The sequence below is a fragment of the Phyllostomus hastatus genome, unplaced genomic scaffold (assembly GCF_019186645.2).
Source record: "Phyllostomus hastatus isolate PE091 unplaced genomic scaffold, TTU_PhHast_1.1 phas_scaffold_11, whole genome shotgun sequence".
NCBI lineage: Eukaryota > Metazoa > Chordata > Mammalia > Chiroptera > Phyllostomidae > Phyllostomus > Phyllostomus hastatus.
The window spans coordinates 28,920-48,497 of record NW_025334005.1 but is presented as its reverse complement, the minus strand read 5'-3'; the positions used below and the strand labels follow the sequence as shown (position 1 = coordinate 48,497).

The 19,578-nt window shown below is 61.1% G+C and overlaps 1 protein-coding gene across 1 annotated transcript; it reads left to right on the top strand.

Moving 5' to 3' along the window:
* The first annotated feature begins 4,492 nt into the window (after nucleotides 1–4,492).
* On the top strand, nucleotides 4,493–18,963 carry LOC123829531 (tumor necrosis factor receptor superfamily member 1A-like). The gene is made up of 11 exons (XM_045855352.1): nucleotides 4,493–4,581; nucleotides 6,644–6,725; nucleotides 8,018–8,143; nucleotides 10,319–10,436; nucleotides 11,840–11,916; nucleotides 13,568–13,678; nucleotides 13,965–14,003; nucleotides 14,708–14,733; nucleotides 15,549–15,821; nucleotides 16,566–16,608; nucleotides 17,426–18,963. The coding sequence occupies exons 1-11, from the start codon at nucleotides 4,540–4,542 to the stop codon at nucleotides 17,731–17,733; spliced, it is 1,245 nt and encodes a 414-aa protein (XP_045711308.1). The 5' UTR covers nucleotides 4,493–4,539; the 3' UTR covers nucleotides 17,734–18,963.
* The last annotated feature ends 615 nt before the right edge of the window (nucleotides 18,964–19,578 follow it).

The following is a 19,578-nucleotide window of genomic DNA, read 5'->3' as shown; positions in this document are numbered from 1 at the left end:
CCTCTCTTGGCCACCCTCGTTGTTCTTTAACAGTTTTTGGTGACCACGAAGGGACGATAACTGTCCGTGGCAGACCAACCCCCTCGGGTGCAGGAGACTGAGACTTCGGGGTTGTCCCCGACTCGAGAATTTCTCTGCGCTCCTCCTGAGGGCACCGGCCGCCCAGCACGCCCAGGAAGGTGGAAAGGAAATGAAACCGGGAGGGAGCAGAAACGTGAAAATGGTTTGGTTGGAAAGTGGTTTCTGAACACCGTTTTGGGACAACAGAGTTGTGGTTAGTGGTTTGGTTAGCGTGCTGCTTCCCAGGTTGCCCCTGTCTGCTCACTCACAGTTTCGGGGAGCCCAGGGGGCACCAAGGGAACCTGCACTCGGGTTTGGGGAGGAAGCAAACCCCTGAGCTCTGTGAGCGGAGCCTGCATGTATGGTGGGGATCGGACAGCAAATCACATGAGTGCCCCACCATGGAGGACAGGGCATAGCTGGGCATCACCATTTTGGACAACCCAGCCTGCATGGGCGCCGCCATCTTGGATGACTCAGTGTGCATGGGTGCCGCCATCTTGGATGACTCAGCGAGCATGGGTGCTGCCATCTTGGAACTGGGCAAGGTGGCAGCTAAGGGTTCTCTTCAGATCCTGGGCTGTGTGCTGCTGCTGTGTGGGCACTGCACCAGTCAGGTTCTCTGTGCAACTGGTTCTGATGGGGATGGCTCTGGTTCCGAAGGTCATGAACTGAGGTCCAAAGGTGACCATCTGATGTATAGGTTGTTTGCAAGGTCTGAGCTTCAGAAAGCTGCAAGATGTCCCTGCAAATCTAGGGGACTTTTCAGTGGAAAGGTACCTGTCAGTGTTAGGGACTTTTAGCTGCCACATGCTGACTTTCAGTATAGTCCTTCCCAGTGTGGAAGAGGAACCAGGATTAAAAGAGATTGGTTAAATCGGAATGAGTAAAATTATGTGTAAAGGATGTGAAAGTTTTAAAGCTGGAGTAAAGGAAACGTCAACTACTTGTTTTCTGGTTTCATGGGAAAGGAGTAAATTTCTAACATTGGTTTTGTTTCTGATCAGAAACCTGTATTTGAGGACATGTTTAAGGTCATTGTAAGACCTAGGAAAGGTCGCTGTAACTGGTTAGGGAGCATGCCTCTGCCACTCAGGACCCAGGGAGGGTCATTTGGGGCTGGCGAGTGCTTCAGCCAGAGGCACAGGGGCAGGTCTCTGCCAAGACACCGGGCCTGAAGGAGCACGTCTCTGCGAGGCACCAATGGACGCACTGGGGCAAGAGAATGCCTTTACCTGTGTGTTGTTCTGGAACTCTGTGTTTTGGATTTTGCTCTGTATCTGCTCTGAAGAGACAATTGAGGATTCCAGGGAAGGTTGAAACTTCACATTCTGTAGGAAAGTTTTGAGAAGCCTGGTGGATATCAGAAGGAAAAGGATTTTCCTTCACGCTTTGTATTTTTCTCCCTACCTGATCCCTCCAGAATTTGGCATTCTGAAGGAGTGAGTGATGACATAAGGTTTCTTTGCATAAAACCAATAAGACAAGTTGCTAATAGTGGTTTTGATAACTGAGATTTTGATTGGAATGTCATGCCTGAAGGAGGCATGTATGGGTTCTGGTCGTTACCAGAAAGTCCTGGGGACCTGGGATTGACTTGCAAAGCTAGCATAAGCCCACGAGAAAAGCCTGGTACTTTGGTTGGTTGTGCAGTTCATGGCAGCCTTTGCAGGGAAGGAACGAAGGTTGCTTTCCTGAAAGATGACCAAAAAGGAACCTGTGGGCACAATAGAAGCCTCAAGGATTTGAGTGAAATAACTGGCACAGGCAAAGCTAGATGGCGGATGTGTGGCTCTGCTTCTGTGCCCCAGGGGGCAGACAAGAAGTCAACCTAAAGGTTTCCCGTGTGAGTTCCAGCAAAGTGGACTTCAAGATCATAAGTGATCCAGGCTGCTCTTAGTGTGTTTATGCAAACAAAAAGTCAAAATTAAAAGCAGGACCTCAAAGTAGTCCCTTTAATAACAGTGAGGGTGATCTTAAGGAGAAAAATTATAGTTCAAGGAAAATCATAATACTCAGTATTGGACATCAGAATGGCGCAGCTAACTGTCTTAAAAGTTTGTTTTCATTTGAAAGTTGAAACTGGGTTTGTAATATCACCAAAGATGTACAACTTACATCTTTGGAGGGCCTGTCAAATTGCCATTGCTAAATATCATTGCAGGAAGGGCCTCGCAACTGAATGTCTTCCCAAAAGACAGTCTCACAGGCACTGACACTGGTTTGGGGATTGTTGTGTAAATTAACCTGTGTGTTCTTCTGTTTTCATAGGGCATATGCCTAGGACCTCATTACCTGAGTGGTTGGTTGCAATATAGGCCTCACTTAAGGAGCCCATCCTCATCATCGGCCCCCGAGACTCAACAGTTTGGCCAAACCTATGTGGTTGGGTTGGTGAAGGGTTCGGGCGGTCTGTGGGCTTCACTTTAGAACTGATTTTCCCTTTTGTGTCTTGATGGCTTGGACAGAAAGGGGCCAGATATCTGAAATCCTAATGTATTCCCCTCAGCCCGAGTGAAGTATAGTGGGCCACAAGGGTTTTGGATAGGTGTAGCATGCCTTGTACACCTTCCTCCAGATAAGTCATTAAGTCCCTGACTTTGTCATTTAGTGATTATGATTTCATTGTTCCTTCCAATTCTTCCCAAATCTGTCACCTCCAGAATATGGCCAGAATGCCAACGGTCCAGTATTGCCAGCCTTTGGACACCAAGCCTGGTGACAGCCCACTGACTGGAATTCTGTAAGGTCCTTCTCCTTATGGAAAGGACTCCCTCCATGGTGCACACACCCCCCATTTCAGGGCACCCCTGACCCAAGGGTAGGTAAGATGATGTCCATGTCCAGCCGGAAGCAGTTACAAGAAGATGAGACCTTGTCCATTGTCCTTTATAAGATTATAAAGTGGGTGTATATATGAAAAGAGGGATTGTAACAGGGAGCAGCCAAGAGGGGGGACCCCAAATCGGGATTTGGAATGGGGTCCAGAACTCAAGGTGTCCAGGAAATATTAGGATGTCCTCACCACCATGAGGATTTAAACCCAGATGCAGTAGTCACTGAAGGGAGAACCACGCGGTTTTGGCTGAGTGGGGGCTCCCACAGCCATTGTGCAGAGAGAACCACGCAGCTTTGCCAGAGTAGGGACCCCCACAGCTTTGGAAGGGGGAACCACCACCCGGCTTTAGCAGAGATCCTGGTGACACAGCTGATGGTGTCAGGGAGGGTGGGAGGCCTACCAGCCGAGATAGATTACTGAGAAGAACTGGGGGCTGCCTGAGCCACGGACTTCTATTTCTTTTCCTGAGATACGGTACCCCAGACTGGGCAAAGGGGGAAGGAAGGACTGTGTGTGTTTGTGGGTGTTTTAAGGGACTTTGGGATTTTGATGAAGACATTAGGTCACTACTTAAAGTTTATATAGCATTAAATAAACATTTCCTTTCCTTATCACAAATCTCTGGCATTGAGGGATGTCATTCCTCTAAGGTGGCAGACATAACGAACTCGGGGGGTTCCTTTTGGTAATAGTATATTGCCCTTTTGCCCCTTGTTGTTTGGTAACAGGGTGAAGTGTCTGCTCTCCAAGAAGGCCAAGGTGTGTGGGCAGCCCCAGCAGCAGGACAGAGGCCTGCGCCCGACCTTGTACAGGGCCCACAGGGCCCACTTGCCCACACCCAGCACTCGGACTCCCGGCCCCCAGGAGTGTGGGGTGGTCAGTGCCTGTTGATTAAGCGGCCGGCACTGCCTCGTCACCTTCGTCTGTAAAGACAATTTCTTAGGGGACAAAGGTGGAAAAGTCCGGAAAAGGGCAAGAGCATAATCAATAAAATATAATTAGAAAAACTTTTTTTTTCTTTTTTTTATCCTCACCCGAGGACTTTTTTTCATTGCTTTCAGAAAGGGAGATAGAGAGAGATGGAGAGGGAGGGAGGGAAGCACCCGCTGCTCGTCTCTGGAATGCGCCGGGCTCGCGAGGAACCCGCTCTGGGCGCGGGCGCTGCCAGGGAATCCCACCCGCGGAGCCCCATGGCCGGCCGAGGGCAGTTTTAGACACTTGTCACCACCGTCCCGACTAAAGGGATGGCGGCCCGCGCAAGCTTTCGTCGCCGTGTGTTCCTTGTACACCAGGTGCTGGCCCTGGAGGAGGGAGGGGGAGGGAGGGGGAGGGAGGGGGAGGGGAGGGAGGGGGGAGGGAGGAGGGGAGGAGAGAATAGAGAAGAGGAGGGGGGAGGAGTGGGGAGAGGAGGGGAAGGAGAGGGGGTTGAGGGGAGAAGGGAGACGAGGGGCGGTGGAGAAGAAAGGAGAGGAGGGAGGAAGGGAGGGGAGGGGAGGGAGGGGAGGGGAGGGGAGGGAGGGGAGGGGAGGGGAGGGGAGGGGAGGGCCCGCCCCCTCTCGACGCACGTCAGGCCCCGCCCCGCCAGGCCCCGCCCCGTCACTCCACGGGGCGCGTCGCTGTGCGCGTCGCCATTTTCCGCGATGTGGTGTTGGTGGCGGCTGGTCCCGCTGTTCACGGCGGCGGTGAGTAGGTTTGTGGCCCCAGGGGCGGCGCGGGAGGCCCGGGGGCGACCCCGGGGAAGCCTGAGGAGACTCCCGGCCCGGGGCGGGGGTCCCGATCCCCACGTTTGCACTCCTGCCGGGTCCCGCCGGGACGAGCGGGAACGGGGCAGCGGTCCTCCGCCGTTTCGGCGCCAGGGACCGGTTTCTCCGCGGGCGGGGGCCGTGGGGACGGACAGGAGGCGAGCTCGGGCCAGCTTCGCTCGAGGCCGGGTTCCCGGCGTCGAGGGCCCCTCCCCCACCCCGCCCCGTGGAGTCACGGGCCGCGGGCGCCCGGCTCCGGGCTGCGTCGCCCGACCCCGCGGGGTGCGCGCCCCGGTGCAGGTCGCGCGGGCGCAGGGCGGCCCGAGGTGGCTCCCCGGTTTTCCGCGGGGGATGGAGACTGCCCGCCTTCCGCGCAGGCCTCCGTGGGCGCGGCGGGCGGACTCCCTGCCCGTGCTGCGGGCAGGACCTGGGGTGCTGGCGCGTGTTGGTTTCCGGGGGACGGGGGGGAATTCCACGACCAAACCCCACGGTCCGCGGATGGGGCGGAGATTTTTTTATTTTAATAAGAACGGCCTTTTATTCTCTAAAAATCAACTCAGCCGTTTTTTAATTAGCTTTGGCTCAGAAACGGTTGCCTGCAGCCACTCTGGGTCTGGTGTCCCCGTTTCCACAATTACGTGGTCACAGGAGGTGATTGGTGGGTTTAGTTTTTGTTTTTGTTGTTTTGAGAGACAGGCCAGGGAGGGAGGAAGAGGACAGTGGGACTCTCGCCCCTGCCGGAGGACCGGCCGGCAACCCCAGGCCAGGGCCCTGACCGGAAATCGAACCTTCCCGCTGTGGGTGTGGGTCCTGACGACCTGTGGGTGTGGATGAAGGGAAGCTGGCTGCTGCCTCCAGTCACCGGAGGTGGTTTCAGTTCTCAGAGCCAGGCCCCCCTCCAGGCAGGTCTCTCCCCTCTGACCTTGCAGGGGGGCCCTGGGAACCCTGTCTGCCCCCAGCACGCCCGTGCCCCAGCAGCTGCCTCAGCCCTGTGGCGGCAGCTTGCAGGCGCCTGTCTGTAGTGAGCTGAGCCGGCGTGGGCCCAGCAGCCCGCCGGACAGGGGCACAGGGCACATGCCTCTGTCCTGTCCGTCACACTGGGCCTGGGGTTCTCAGGTCGCCCGTCCTGAGCCTTGTCACAGCGGGCCGTGGCGGCCAGTGACTCTCCCAGGCTTCCCACATTCCTCCAGGCTCCCCAGGGCTTCCTCTTCCTCAGCGGGGCCTCCCAGGGCTCCGCACGTGCCAGGGGGCTGTGATTCCCACAGGGCACTGGGGGTGGGTGGGCCAGCCTTCAGCGCCATCCTAGGACAGGAGGGCAGGGACCGCTCAGCCAGAGGGGCTGGCGAAAGGACTTGGGGGCATGTGGAGAGCAGGGGCTTCTGGGCCAGGAGGGAGACCCCGCTGGGTGAGCCCCTGGGAGGGAAGGCAGGGCGAGGTTGGCGGTGGGTGCGAAGGTGGGGGTCCCTTGGTCATCTGCAAGGGAGGGGCTGTGGGAGGTGCATTGGGTGCTCACGTCTGGTGTGAAAGTTACAGGGGCACCTGGAGAACTCAGCAAACAAGAGAAATAACATTTTGAAGCAGTACTTAGAATTATATACCAGAAACCAATATAATTTTATTAACCAACCTCACCCCAATAAATTCAATAAAATAAAAATATTTTGATGCAATATATTTAAATGAAAAATTCATGCAAAAAGAAGAAGCATGATGAAAATAAAAGTATTTTAAATGAAGACAGAACACGAGCCTGCCTGCCCCCAGGTGCACACCTTGGCCTCCCTCCCCATCCCCATCATAAAGTGTCATTCACAACGGCTGGCCGCCGTTGACGCGCAGGACACCGTCCTGGCTGTGGCCCCACCAGAGCCCCCAAGCGAGGGGCGCACTGCTGGGCCCATGGGTGTCCACTCCCACTCACACGTGTCCATGCGGAGGACACGGGCGTCTGTGGGGAGCAGAGGCCTCTGTGGATAAAGCCAGTTGCCCTTCGTCACTGCAGGTGCTCGTGGGGCCCCGCAAGAGCCCGTGTGCATCTGACCAGTATGAGCTGCACGGCCTCTGCTGCGACTACTGCCCGGCTGGTGAGTGTCAGGACGTCCCTCCGAGCCTCGGCTGCCTGACCCAGGGGACAGGGGTGCTTAGCCCCTGGATCAGAGCTGTGGGTGTGCCTGGTGGGTGGGCCTCTCCCTGGCAGGTACCCCCCCACCCCTGACCCAGCACCCTCTTCTAGCTCCCCCGGTACACAGAGCAGCTGTGCTTCCTTTGAGGTGGGTGAGGCACATTTACCACGCCTGGAGGACAGGTGTGGGGTGTGGGCCCGGGCAGGGCGTGCCCACGGACACGCCTGCAGGAGCCCAGCCCCTTCAGGGCGCTTGTGCAGACTCCTGAGGGTGGGAAGCCCCCCGCAGCCGGCAGCTCTACGCAGGCTCCTCCCTTTGTGAAGAAGCCTGAATTTGCCCATAAAGCAGCTGGAGCCATGGGCCCCGAGGGCCTGCTGGGCCCACCCTCCAACCACAGCCCTCGGGGCCCGTCCCCACCAGGCACCTGGGCCCTCTGGGGGACCTGGTCAGGCCGGTGGCCCCCACACCAGCACCCCTGTGTATGCACTCGGACAGGTGTGTGCACGTGGTCTGGGCCCCTGCCTTCCAGGGTCTCCTCTTCGACGGGCCAGCCCCACAGCTGCCCTGTCGCCTCTGACCCTCCCCCACCCTCACACACAGCTCCCTTCAGCCACGAGCCGGAGGCTTCACGGGGCTCCCAGCTAAGGCCCTGTTCACTGACCTCCCCCCCCCCCCGCCGGACTCCCAGACCGTTCACAACCTGTAGATACAGCCCACACGTGTGCATGAACACACCTGCTCACTCACCCGCACAGCTGAGTGCACACGCACCTGCACACACCACATGTAGGAATGAACAGATGTGAATGGTCCAACGTGAAACCACGTGAGCTCTCAGTGTGCGCACAGAGTGCGTGTGCGCAGGGTGCAGGTGCTTACAGCCCCGGGCAGTCTTCGCCTGGGGCGGACGCCTGTTTCTGGAAGACCTGGGCTGCCCTGCGCACGGGCCCGGATGCTGCAGGGCGGCCCTGGGGGGAGGAGTGGGCGTGGGCTCTGGGGTGCACACTCAGCACCCCTCTTCCCGGAGCTGCAGCGTCTTGAGAAGAGCCGAGGGTGAGTCAGGTCCCCAGCCCCTGGGACACAGGGAGCCAGGAATCAGTCCAGAAGGTTCCAAGGAGCCAGGAGCTGAGGGCTGGTGCTGTGCTGGGGACAGGCCGCCAGGTGCTGTGGCATCTCCTCAAGCAGAGGCCGCAGGGACCAGGGGAGGTCCGTGCCCTGGGCCCCACCTCACCTCTGTCCCACTGCTCCCCCAGGCTTCTACGTCAGCAGAGTCTGTGACGTGGACCGAGTCACCGAGTGCAGCCCCTGTGAGCCTGGCTCCTACATGGCGCACCGCAACCGGGAGACTGCGTGCCTGCCGTGTGCCGAGTGCCGGCAAAGTGAGTGGGTGCAGTGAGACACGGGGGCCCCTTGGTTTCTGCAGCCCGCCCCACGTCCAGCCAGCTGGTAGGAATCACCCCAAGCGCAGGTGTCACAGGTGAACAGAGTGACGAGGAGGCCAGAATGCGTGTCTGCCAGGATGACGCGTGTCTGTGGTGAAAGGGTCCCCCTGAGGCCCTGGGATTGGCTGTCCGAGAGAGGAACGCACACAGGTCCACCCCAGGCTCTGCACGCCAGCCGCAGAGCATTTTAAAAAATGTAACTTTAGAAAAAAGGCACTATTTGCCTGAGCAAGAACAAAGATAAGGCACTTTGCGATGAATCTAGCAAAGGATGTGCGAAGTGCTTACGTGAACAAACGTTTAAGGCAATCCCAGTGTGCGGAGCACTGCGGCAGGAAGCTAAGGAAGAAGAGTCTCGTTTTCAAGACAACGGTTGTCCACGGAGAGGTCGGGGGCCCCTGGGGCACCGGTCAGCCCGTGCCGCGCTCCCCCACACAAGCAGTTTCTCACGTTCAGAAACCCCTGCAGGGTGTTCGTGAACCTGGACACGCTGACGAGCACGGAGCCCGGCTGGCTCGCGGCTCTCCCGCGTGTTGGGTCTGTGCAGCAGAGCAGACAGGGAGCGGAGCCCGGCTCGCTGTCCCCCTGGGGTGCACGGCGCAGCCACGGGCCGGAGCAGGGCGCCCCGCAGATGGGCCACGGGAGTGTGGCCTGGTGAGCGTGCCCCGCACAGCCGGACCCTCAGACGCTGCGGGGGCGGGTCTCTGCCTGTCCCCCCAGGAAACATCCCGGGGCCCGACAGAGGGTGCCCCATGTCACCACCCACAAGACACTTGTGGGCGCATCAGGCCGCACGTAGCAAGGAGAACTTAAGCAGGAAAGAGAAGGGTGCCCGTGGGCACAGGGCATGGGAAGCACTGCGCGTCAGGTACAAAAAGGCCAACGGCCAGAGTGAGGTGGACAGTGCGTCTGTGTTCAAGTTGACAAACTCCCGTCTCAAAGGCGCGCCCAAAGGTGACAGGTTACCCCGTGACGTGGAGAGCGTTGTTATGATGCGGACAACACGTGGAATTAGACCCGGGTCGCACGGGGGTTCCTGTCAGCCGCTCCTGAACAGGCGTAAACAGGTTTTCGTGGAGCGGGGCGGGCGTCCTGGGGGCGAAGCACAGAGGATCGGTGGGCATTCCGACACCCTGGCGCGGGAAGAGCTGTGCCCTGTTGTGTCCGATGACAGGCCCGTCCCAGGAGTTCATGCCACGGGTCGTGGCTCGTGGGGCATTGAGGACTCAGACCAGGGGCTGAGGGGTGCAGCGTCAGGGCCGGCACTTTGACAGGCGGCTTGGGCCCGACCTGGGTCCCTCTTCCCCGTGTGTGGTGGGGGGCGGTGGGGGGCGGTGTGCAGTGGCATCAGCAGGAGCCACCCCGTGAGCGCGGGCAGAGAAGTGGGTATAAAGCACCGTGTGACCTCGCACTCCGCCCCCCAGCGAGGCCGCGCCCCCCCGCGGGAGTGCGCCCCCGAGCGGTGTGCGCAGCACATCCATCCGGTCCACGCTCAACACGGGTTGGTGGGCAAACACCCCGAACGCCGACCCAGGACTGTGGGATCTGGGGAGTCCTGCGTGTGGGTGACCGTTTGGTCTCCCGTGGGTGTGGTCCCACGTGACCTTTATTTCTAGCTCACATGTAGTTCATACTGTTTCAGTGGGTGAGCAGGGAAGACTGGGCCGCTCGCTGGGCCGGCGGTTTTGAACCCTGTCCCCCTCCATAAAGGGGCCCGCCCCAGGGAGGCTGCAGCGCCCAGGGCGCCCTCCGTGTGATCGCAGGGCTCAGCCAGCAGGTGACAGTGGGAGGGGCTCTCCGTGCTCTGTCCTCCCGGGTGGGCTCCTGGCAGGAGCACACAGTGACGCTGGCCTTTGGGGACAGACGATAGTGCTCCTTTGGCAAGGAGCACCTGGGGGGTGTTTCTGTGGAACGGGCTCCAGCCCCTGCACAGACCCCCTGACTGCAGGAATGGAGGTCTGCTAGTTCCCGGTCCTCTCTGAATGTGAGAACAGAGGGAGGGAGCAGGTCCAGTGCCCGAGACTGAGAGGCCGGAGGTGGCAGGCGTGGGAGGGCACAGGGCCCCGGCCCCCGGCCCCAGCACTGGTGACTGACCCCCATCCTTCCGCCCAGGAGATCAGGAGCTGGTCTCGGACTGCACCAGAGACAGCAACCGGCGGTGCCAGTGCAAGACCGGGAGCTACTACTGCGACTCTGAGGACTGCACGGAGGCCTGCCACCGCTGCTCCAGGTGCGGCCTCTGCTCGGCCTGCGCCGCGCCCCTGAGCCCCGCCCACTGCTCGTCTGCTGTGTCCACTCGGGGAGCTGTGCCCCCCCCCCCCCGCCCCCCGTTTCCCCATCTGTGAAGTGGTACCACCTGCCACGTCTGGGCTCTGAGGATTAGGTCAAACAAATGGCCTGGCTGTTTCCCCCTGTGGCCACCCTGGGCCCGTGCTCAGTGCTCAGTCCCTCCCAAGTCGGGGACCCCTTCCTTCCCCGGTGACCGAGCCCGTGGCGATCTGCCAGTCTGCAGGCGGAGCCAGAGACCTCAACCCCCCCCAAGTGCTGGGCACGGTCACAGCTCATTGACAGTGACGGTTCCCTGAGGGGTAGAGGGCGTCGGGGCCATTGTAGGCAGGACTGGAGCAGAGGCCCTGAGGGAGAACAGGTGGGAGCCATAGAAAGTTCTGGAGGAAGGGAGCCCTGGGCATGGAGAGGAGTAGTGAGTACCATGCTCTGGGACAGCTGAATGACCCCTGTCACTGCCTCTGTCCCAGGCTCTGCTGTCACAAAGTATCAGGTATTAAGGCTGGCTTTAAACAACACAGAAATGGGTCCTTTCACAGTTCTGGAGACCAGAAGTCCCGCATCCAGATGTCACACGGCCACGCCCCCTGGGAAGGCTCTGGGGACCATGCTTCCTACCTGTGCGGCTTTGGGTGGTGGCCGGCGCTCCTTGGCTTGTAGGCGCACTGCTGCGACCTTTCCTCCTGTCTGCACAACACCTTCTGCACCTGTGGGCGTCTCTGTCCCTCCTCCTCTCTGCGCACAGATTTCCCTCCTGTGGGACGGGGTCGCCAAGGAAGGCCTGCCCGATCCGGTATGACCTCCCCTTCATGTGACTTCACCCACAAAGTCCGCTTTTCCGAACGCAGTTTCCTTCTGAGTTTCTGGGTGGGTAGGGATTTGGGGGGCGCCTTCTGGGGGATGTTACAGTGGTGATGCCTTTTGCAAAATAGCTCTCTTTTGTGAGGCCCGTTGGAGGGCTTCTCGGTGCAGCTCTGGCCTCCTTGAACTGTCCACTCTGGTACCTGACAAGTCCAAAATCAGGGCGGCCTGCAGGTCTGGTTAGATCAGGGCTCTGGCTCCTCTCGCCTCGCTTGCTGTCCCCGTCTCCGTGGGCTTCATCTCGGGGTTGACCTCCCTCTTGGTAGAGGCGGCTACAGAAGGCCCCGTCCGAGAGCCACACACACCATCCTCAGGAGCAGGCAGAGGGGGGCGCTCTTCCCCAGGCCCCACTCTCCCAGAACCGCTGTGGGCCAGATGACCTGCGAAGTGCCAGGCACGGGTGGCTCGGAGCTGGGGGCCATCCTGGGACCAGAGTGGGGCCGGGCACGGAAGTGACACTTGGTTTTCTTCACTCTGTCCTCCCAGGTGTGATGGCCCCATTCTGGAGACATGTAATGCTACACGGGACACCATCTGTGCCACCGAGGGAAATCCAGAGCCAGGTAAGAACCCGATGCCACCTGTCTGCTCTGGGTGGGCAGACAGGTGAGTGGTTTGGCCTTGTGGGCCGTGCTTGTCGGTACTCGGCTCTGCCGCTGGAGTCACCAGCTGCGGACAGCGGGCGCACGGGTGCTTGGCTGTGTGAAACGTTATTTACAGAGCTGGGCGGTGGGCCGGCTACAAAGCCCCCTGCTACAGCAAACAGACAAAGCCCTGGGGACTAGCTGAGGCTTCCCCGTCCTCGCTCCCCGAGTCGGGGCTCTGCGGGGCTCAGGCTCTGCCTCCGGGGAGACGCAGTCGCCCACCGCCACCATCCTGCCTCACACTCCAGGGGTCGCCATGGGGGCCGAGGGGCTGTTTCCAGGAGGCCTGTGGCTTCTCTGTTCCTGCACTCGGCCCCTGTCCTCTGTCACATCGTCCCCGCGCCACGCGTGACCCCTCCCCCGCAGGCACTCAGACGTCCCTCTGGCCCCTGCCGGTGGGCTGGCAGGCATGCTGCCCAAGGAGGCTGGCTCCTGCGTGTGCCTGTCAGCTCGGGGTTTCCATCGGGGTGGCTTCTAGTGTCTGTCGTGAGTCACCAACACGGGCAACTACACAGACGCAGGACTCAGGCCCTCTGGTCTGCAGTGGGCAGGCGCCTTTGTGCCTAGCCAGTGGGCAGTCTCCACGCCAGAGGTCCTTCGGAGGAAGGTGGCCAGTCTGTCCCCGTTGTCCCGTGTGGTCGGCGCTGTCCGAGCCCCCGTGCAGAAGCAGCGCTCATCCGAGAGGGCGGTCAGGTGACCGGCTGGAAGATTTCGCCTTTCCTTTGCCAGTGCGCCTGAAGTTGCGTTTTCTTGGGGCGAGGCAGGGGTCGGGGTTCTCCCACACACGCCAGGGCCCTGGCACTGCGTGAGCAGCAGCGAGCCTTCCCGCATCGCTGTCAGCTGGCCAGGAGCCCCGCGCCCGTGCGTGTCGGGGACTGTCTGCCGTCCTGGGGCCGGTGCCCCGTGCCCGTTCTTCTCAGCCCCGTCAGGACTGCTCGAGCACGTGGGGTTTCCCGTTGAGAATGACCCTGACAGTTTCCATTACAAATAGACTCGAAACCGCATGGACACTAGAGAACACTTTAATGCCGTGAAAAGCAGAAATCGGGCTAACCAGAGAGGTGAGAAAGGCCGTCGGAGTAGCAGGGGCGTCGGGTCGGGGAGCCGTCCTCCGTCCCAGCGGGGGCCGAGCGTCGGCAGCTCCGAAGGGTCTGCGCCGCCCCTGAGTCTGTGTCTCTTGCTCCCTGTTGGTGCTGCGGTGTCACCCGGGGGAAAGCAGGTCCCCCGAGTGCTGCCCACAGGCCTTTCTCGAGGGTGGACGCTGCCCTGTCCCTTGGGCCACCTCGGGCGGGCTTTGCTCTGGCCAGGACGGGCTGTCCTCTCGGCCTCCAGGCTTTTTCTCTTGCTGGCCCGGGAGTACGTGACCGCGCAGACCGGACCCCTTCCTGGGACCCCAGGACCTTCGCGCCCCTCTGGGAAGACCGTCCCCCGCTAGGGCCCCTGGGAGAGCGTTTGGGGCCTGGAGGCAGGAAGCCGACCCCCGTCCAGGATCGGGCACTGGCCTTCTGTGGCACGGCCCTCGGGCGAGGGGACGCGCTCACCGGGCTGCGGCGCTCTCTGCCCCTTCCAGGGGACCCACCCAGATCCCGTGCCGACTCCTCCTGCATTTGGACAGTGGCGGTGGCCGTCATCGTCGCCGTCGTCGCTGTCGCCGTTGCCGTCGCCTGCTGCAGAAGACGAGGTGAGGCGGGGCTGTCCTGCCACCGCGTCAGGAGCTGCTGCAGGGCCTGGGCCTGGCTCACACCCTGGTGTCTTCCCTGTAAATGCGCCTGCGCTCACGTTCTCACACGGCCCCTGTGCCGGGCGCTACGTGTCCCCAACCAGGCGAGGGGCTACAGAGTCCCCAGGCAGCAGGTGGAGGGGGGCCTCGGGTGCCCTCGGCGGGGAGCGGGGTGACCGTGCTGCTCCCGCCTGGGCCCTGGGGCAGGTGGGCACCCCTCAGACACTCACGCCCCCTGTGTTCACAGGTGTGCAGCTTCCCCACACGGTGGTTCGTTGGTTGAAACGTGAGTACACTTTGTTGTGATTTCCAGGCCTTGGCTTCACACGAGTCCTCGTCCAGGGAAGGTCACTTAGAGTCACACGCCATACGACAGCAGGGACAGGCCCCGAGACAGGCGTCCCTGGGCAATTTCGTGTGGAGCAGACATCACAGGGTGCACGCGCACCTGAGGGGCAGGCCCGCCGCACACCTGGGTGGCGGGGCGAAGCCTGCTGCTCCCGGGCTGCCCCGCTGCACAGCCCGGGACTGAGCCAGCCCGGGTGACATCGGGCTGGAGGGGAGTGACCCAGTCAGCAGTGTGGCGAGCGCGTGCCTGTGGCGGCTGCGACCGCAATCCGGGCTGCCGCCCCCGAAGGCGGCTAGAAACAGAACCAGCACGCCTCGCACGTGGGAGCAGCGCAGTGCAGGGGCGCACGTCCCGGGGCGGGGGGGCGCGCGGTCACCGAGGGGGTCGTGCGTGCCGTCCAGACCTGAGTCGGCCATGTTTCCGCACAACTGCCACGTGGTGCCTTGGTTCACAGCAGCATCGCCTCCGGCGCCCATGTGGTGCGCTGTTGCCCCGTGCCCTGCCCCGTGTCGGCACAGGGGGCGGTACCTGGGCTCCATCTCCGTCTATGGGGACCACCGTCCTGCGTGGGGCCCATGGCTGAGCGAGGCCTCCACATGCATGCCTGTGTGCTTATTTCCTTCTCTTCTCTTTGATTTCAGACGAGTCCAGGGACTCAGGTGGCCCCGTAAGTACCGCCCAGGCCTTGAGGGCACAGGGGACACCATGGTGGGCACGAGGCAGACCAGGCCAGGCCCCAGGCCCCGCAGCCCGGAGTGCGCAGCTCAGCCTTTCGGGCGGCGTCCGCTCCCCCCACTAGAGCCCGGAGTGGCCGTGCTGGGGAAGATGCCACTCTGCTGGCCTACACCTCGGGGTGCACAGGGGGGTGCAGAGGGCACGGGGCTTGTACGGCTTCCCGGGGCTGCGAAACGTCCTCCCCAGCTCGGGGCTGAGAGACAGAACTGACCGTGTCCCGGATGTGGAGGCCACAAGTCTGATCCAGGTGTTAGGTCAGGGTGGGGGGCCAGCTTCCTTCAAGGCCCTGGGGGCAGGTCCCGCCTGTCCCTGCGCTCACCTCGTCTCACGTGGCCAGCTGTCCTGGGTGCTCCTTGGTCTGAGCGCCCGTCAGTCAGCACCGGCCTCTGTCCTCACCCGGACTCTTCTCTGTGGGTCTGTCTCCTGATGACCCTCAGTGGACACTGGGCGTAGGGCTCGTCCTCTACGGCTCCCTGGTCTGCAAAGACCTGTGTCCAACCAGGCCACATTCCCAGGTCCCAGGGGTCTGGATGCAGACCTGTCTAGCTGGGTTCAGCCACAACCCCTTTGTCTCAGACTCCCTGCAGAGTTGGGGGGCCACCCTGCACCTGACCCCATGAAGTACTTTTCTCTGCTACTGCACGGCCCCAGCTGAGCTGTCAGACAAGGTGGCATTTTTCCCAGAAGCGGCTGCGGAGGGCTGCTCTGCAGGCCCCTGCCACCAAAAGTCACGGTTTTCTTCTTCAGTCACAGGGAGGCACCCGGCCCGGGTTGAGTCTGCTGCCCAAGGATGCAGAACACTGCCGGCCAGCCACCGGCGTGGACAGCAGACCGCTGCTGGAACACCAGGGCTTACCCATGGCGCCCTCTGAGGACCCTGAGGCCAGGGTCGAGCTGCAGGAGGTGGTACCCGCAAGGAGCGGGGCCTCCCCGGAGCAGGCGCCGCAGGCGCAGGCTCCCGCAGCCCCCGGGGGCCCGGACCAGACTGAGGCAGCACTCCCCCTCCACACCCTGGAGCAGGTGAGCGGCGTCTGGGCGGGTGTGACGGCGGGGACGCCTGCGTGTGGGGCACACATGCCATGTGCGTGCAGGGTGTGCGCAGTGCTGCCCTGCATCCCCTAACTTCCTGTCTGAGTATCCCGGGTGACCGCAGCGCCATGTCCGGCACAAACTAACTGTGTCGTCTTTCTGTCGTGGGGCTGTGATGAGGGCATGGCACCTGAGTAGGACTTGAGAAAATGAGCAGATTTACCTGCGTGGCCCTGGGTGGAGGACCTTTGTGAGGGCAGGGCGGACAGTGTGTGCACTGCCCCAGAGTGCGGAGCCTGTCTGGCACCCAGTGCATGCTGCGTGTCTGTCCCTGAACTGGAAAACTGTCTCACCGGGCCTCCCATGGATAGGTGTCCTCTCCCTTAGTACTGTCCACAGCCGGACAGGCCACCCCCAGATGACTTCCTGCACCTTTTCCAGTCCTGCCCTGCAGGGCAGGGCAGGGCAGGGCAGGGCAGCGGGAAGCCCAGTGTTGCCCCGGCCCAGGCCATCTCCTGGGGAGTGTGACCCGGAGGGCGGCTGGGCTGTGCGCTCTCTGCCCCTTCTGAGAGGCCAGGCCCCGTCCCCAGACACTGAGTGGACAGCGTGTGGAGGCCCCGCTGCCCCCGCCGGCCCCGCCCACCCGAACTTGGGTGGTTCTGTTTCCTCGGGATTCCGTCAAGAAACTGCCCCGGGGTCTCCTTCTGAAACAGTTCTGTTCCCTTCTCTCTGCAGCAATACGAACTAAAATATGTTTTGAAGGACGGGTCCCCTGAGGGTAAGTCCCCCAAAACCTTCCCTTATAGAGACTGTCAAGGTGTGACATCACGACCCAACGTCCTCCCTCCTGGGAAGCGGGACCCTGGGCCCACAGGCAGCTCAGGGACGTCCCGTGGGCTTCAGACTCTTGGTCCGACACTCACTGCAGACATGGGGGCACACGGGCCTCCGTCCAGTGTCACCTCTGGCTGTGAGGACAGACGCAGGCGGCCCTGCGTTACTGCGCATCCACGGGTTTGAGCAGGAACGTGAGTGGCCGTAGGAAGGCCTGGGTGACCCAGGCCTGGTGAGGCCCGCGGGGGCTGCGGCGCTGCTGTCAGTGGGGACGGGGGTGAGGGTTTCCTGCGGCACCAGCGACAGGCCGCGTGCTGCTTGTACTCTCGTCCTCTGACAGCTCAGGGAGACCCCCCACGTGGCAGATCCAAAGGTCAGACAGTCGGGAGCCCAGCGAGGTTACAGACCTCGCCCCTGCTGCCCGCACAGCCGCTCTGGTCCCGGGGGTCAGCAGGGGGCCGCCTCAGTGGACCCATCACCCCGGGGGCTTCCCCCCCTCGGGCCCCGCAGGCCCCTCTGCCAGGCTCCCTGGCTCCCTGTGAATGAGCGTCAGGCCTGTCAGGAGCCCGGCCGGTTCCCGTGTCCTACCGCGCTCTCCTGTCCCCCTGCCTGGTCCCTTCTGCGAGGGCAGCCTGGGCGCCCAGGGCCTCCTGCGGACCCTGGACCTGGTTGCCAGCTGGGACCCCCACAGCGCACAGCACACGCCACGCCTGCCTCCCAGGGACGAGGCCAAGGCTCCCTTTGTGTTTTTCTCTTTTCAGCCACGAACAGGATCTACTTTGCATTCGGGCAGGAGGTTCCCGAATCTAGCTGGAGGATGTTCATGAGGTTCGCGGGACTGGAGGAGAACGACATTGTCATCTGTGAGCACGAGAACCCGGGGAACCTGGCGGAGCAGCACCACAGGATGTTGCTGCGCTGGCAGAGCAAGCTGGGGCGCACCGCGTCCCCCTTCAGACTCATGGCGGTCCTCTGTAAAATGCAGCTACGGGAGTGTCTGGAGAATATTATAAACAAGTTAGTTACAGAAAATATCTTGGGTAGTAAGGATGCAGAGCCTCCAAACTAGAGTCAGCTTTTTCGGCAACGGCTGTGACTTAGCAGCATCCTGGGTCCTGACCTTCCCCAGGCCCCTTCCCGTGGGCACCTTCACAGATCCCAGATGGAACGCAGCCCCTTCCTTGTCCAAGGAGCTTCTACGGGACGCTTCCGATGGGGAGCTCCATGCAAGCCGGGGGCCCCTCTGCCTGCAGCCCATGTGCCTACAGGCTGCCCCTCAGGGGTCTCCGGGGGCCCTGAGCTGCTCAGGAACGGACCCACTGGCTATACTCGGTGGGCCCACGTGCCGTGGTCTCCTTGTGGACACAGAGGCCAGGAGGGCTGGCTGGTTATAGAGAACCTGTCCGCGTGCAATGGCAGATGTAGCTCAGCTCTGTGGGAAAGCCCGTAGGCGAGTGGCGGCACGCAGGCGCCAACCCCTCGGGTCGGTTCTCCTCAGGAAACCAGGCCCGCCTTGTACCTGGGCTGCTCTGTGACTTGCTCTTGCTGAGACTCCCTCACCCTGAGTTGGGGCAGCAAACGCTTACTGCTCATCTTTAAAGCAGCTTCCTCAGTCTGTGCTAAGTCTCCCAAGGACTGAAGTGTAACCACACCTGTCACTTTTATCTTTCCCTTGCATTTGCAACATTTTTTCCTTGTTAATCTGTAAGAAGTAATCAGTAACATCCTTTCCATTGCTGTCTGTAAAAAGTGATTACCTAAAGCAAACCTAAGGATAATAAATGAAAATTTTCTTGATGTATGCTATTGAAAAGCAAATAAAAGCCTGTCAAGGCAAGGGTCGGGGCGCTCTCCTCTTGAGAGAGCAGCCGTGCCATCCCTTTTCCTCCACAGGACTCGGTGGTCCCTGTGAATTTGTCTCGTCTGGTCGACAACGAGCGGACACTGTGGGCCAGTGTCCACATCAGCTTGTCCTGTGTGTGACCCCAGCAGCTCACTCCTTGGTCTCCCAGGCACTGCGATGTGCGATGCCTTCCATCGGGAGCGCCATACCAGGGTGACACTTAAGTCAGTCCATGACAGGCAAACCAGCGGCCACTCCCAGCTGTCACTAGGTTAGCTGGGGTGGGAAAGGGGGACAGTTACTGTCACATGCCAGCTGTACAGGCCTTTGTACAGGTCTTTACATGTTTAAGCATATGTGCTTTTACTCCTTTATTTAAGTGGTAAAATTCCTCTTACATAGTGTTTTCACATGTGTGTAGAAATTTTTTTCATCCAGTAAAGTTTATATTCTTAATCACGTTTCTGTCATTCCTGTTGCGGGGACAACTTTGGGTGTGCTTTTCTTGGAAGGTGACATGGTCACAGAGAGTCAGGGGAGCTGAGGGTGTGGTTTGTGGGTGCAGGGCCCCGAGGCAGGAGTGGCCTCCTGTCCGGGTTGTGGTGTCCCCGGGGCCTCTGTTCCTGGGAATGACAGCACCATCCGTCCAGCGCTCCCCTGAGAACCCGCCCACCCCGCCCCCTCCTCACTCACCCGGAGCAGCACCCGTCCTTGGAGGTGCTCACCCGGGGCCCCGCACTCCCGTGGGGCATCCAGCACCTTCCACTCCCACGCAGTCCCTCGGCGAAGTCCCCGCCACTCCAGCCAGCCTGTCCCGTCCAGACCCTTGGGCGTCATCCCCACATGCAGCTCCTCCCAAGTCCCTCCCACCCCAGGGTGTGAGGGCCCCCTGTCCCTCCCAGACCTGTGTGCCGGCCCCCTAGGCCCCGCCTCCCTCCACGCTGCTGCCCATCACTGACTCAGCTTCTGTCCACTCTGGCTCCCCTCCGGCCTCCCCGAGTCCAGTCTCCTCCACTGCAGCTGGACTGGGGGTGGGAGCACAGATCTGGCCTCCACCCTCCCCGCCACCCA

Coding starts and splice junctions, on each gene's coding strand:
- LOC123829531 (XM_045855352.1), top strand. CDS start 4,540: ATGTGGTGTTGGTGGCGGCTGGTCCCGCTGTTCACGGCGGCG. Junction 4,582..6,643: donor TCCCGCTGTTCACGGCGGCG/GTGAGTAGGTTT, acceptor TCGTCACTGCAG/GTGCTCGTGGGGCCCCGCAA. Junction 16,609..17,425: donor GAAGGACGGGTCCCCTGAGG/GTAAGTCCCCCA, acceptor TTCTCTTTTCAG/CCACGAACAGGATCTACTTT.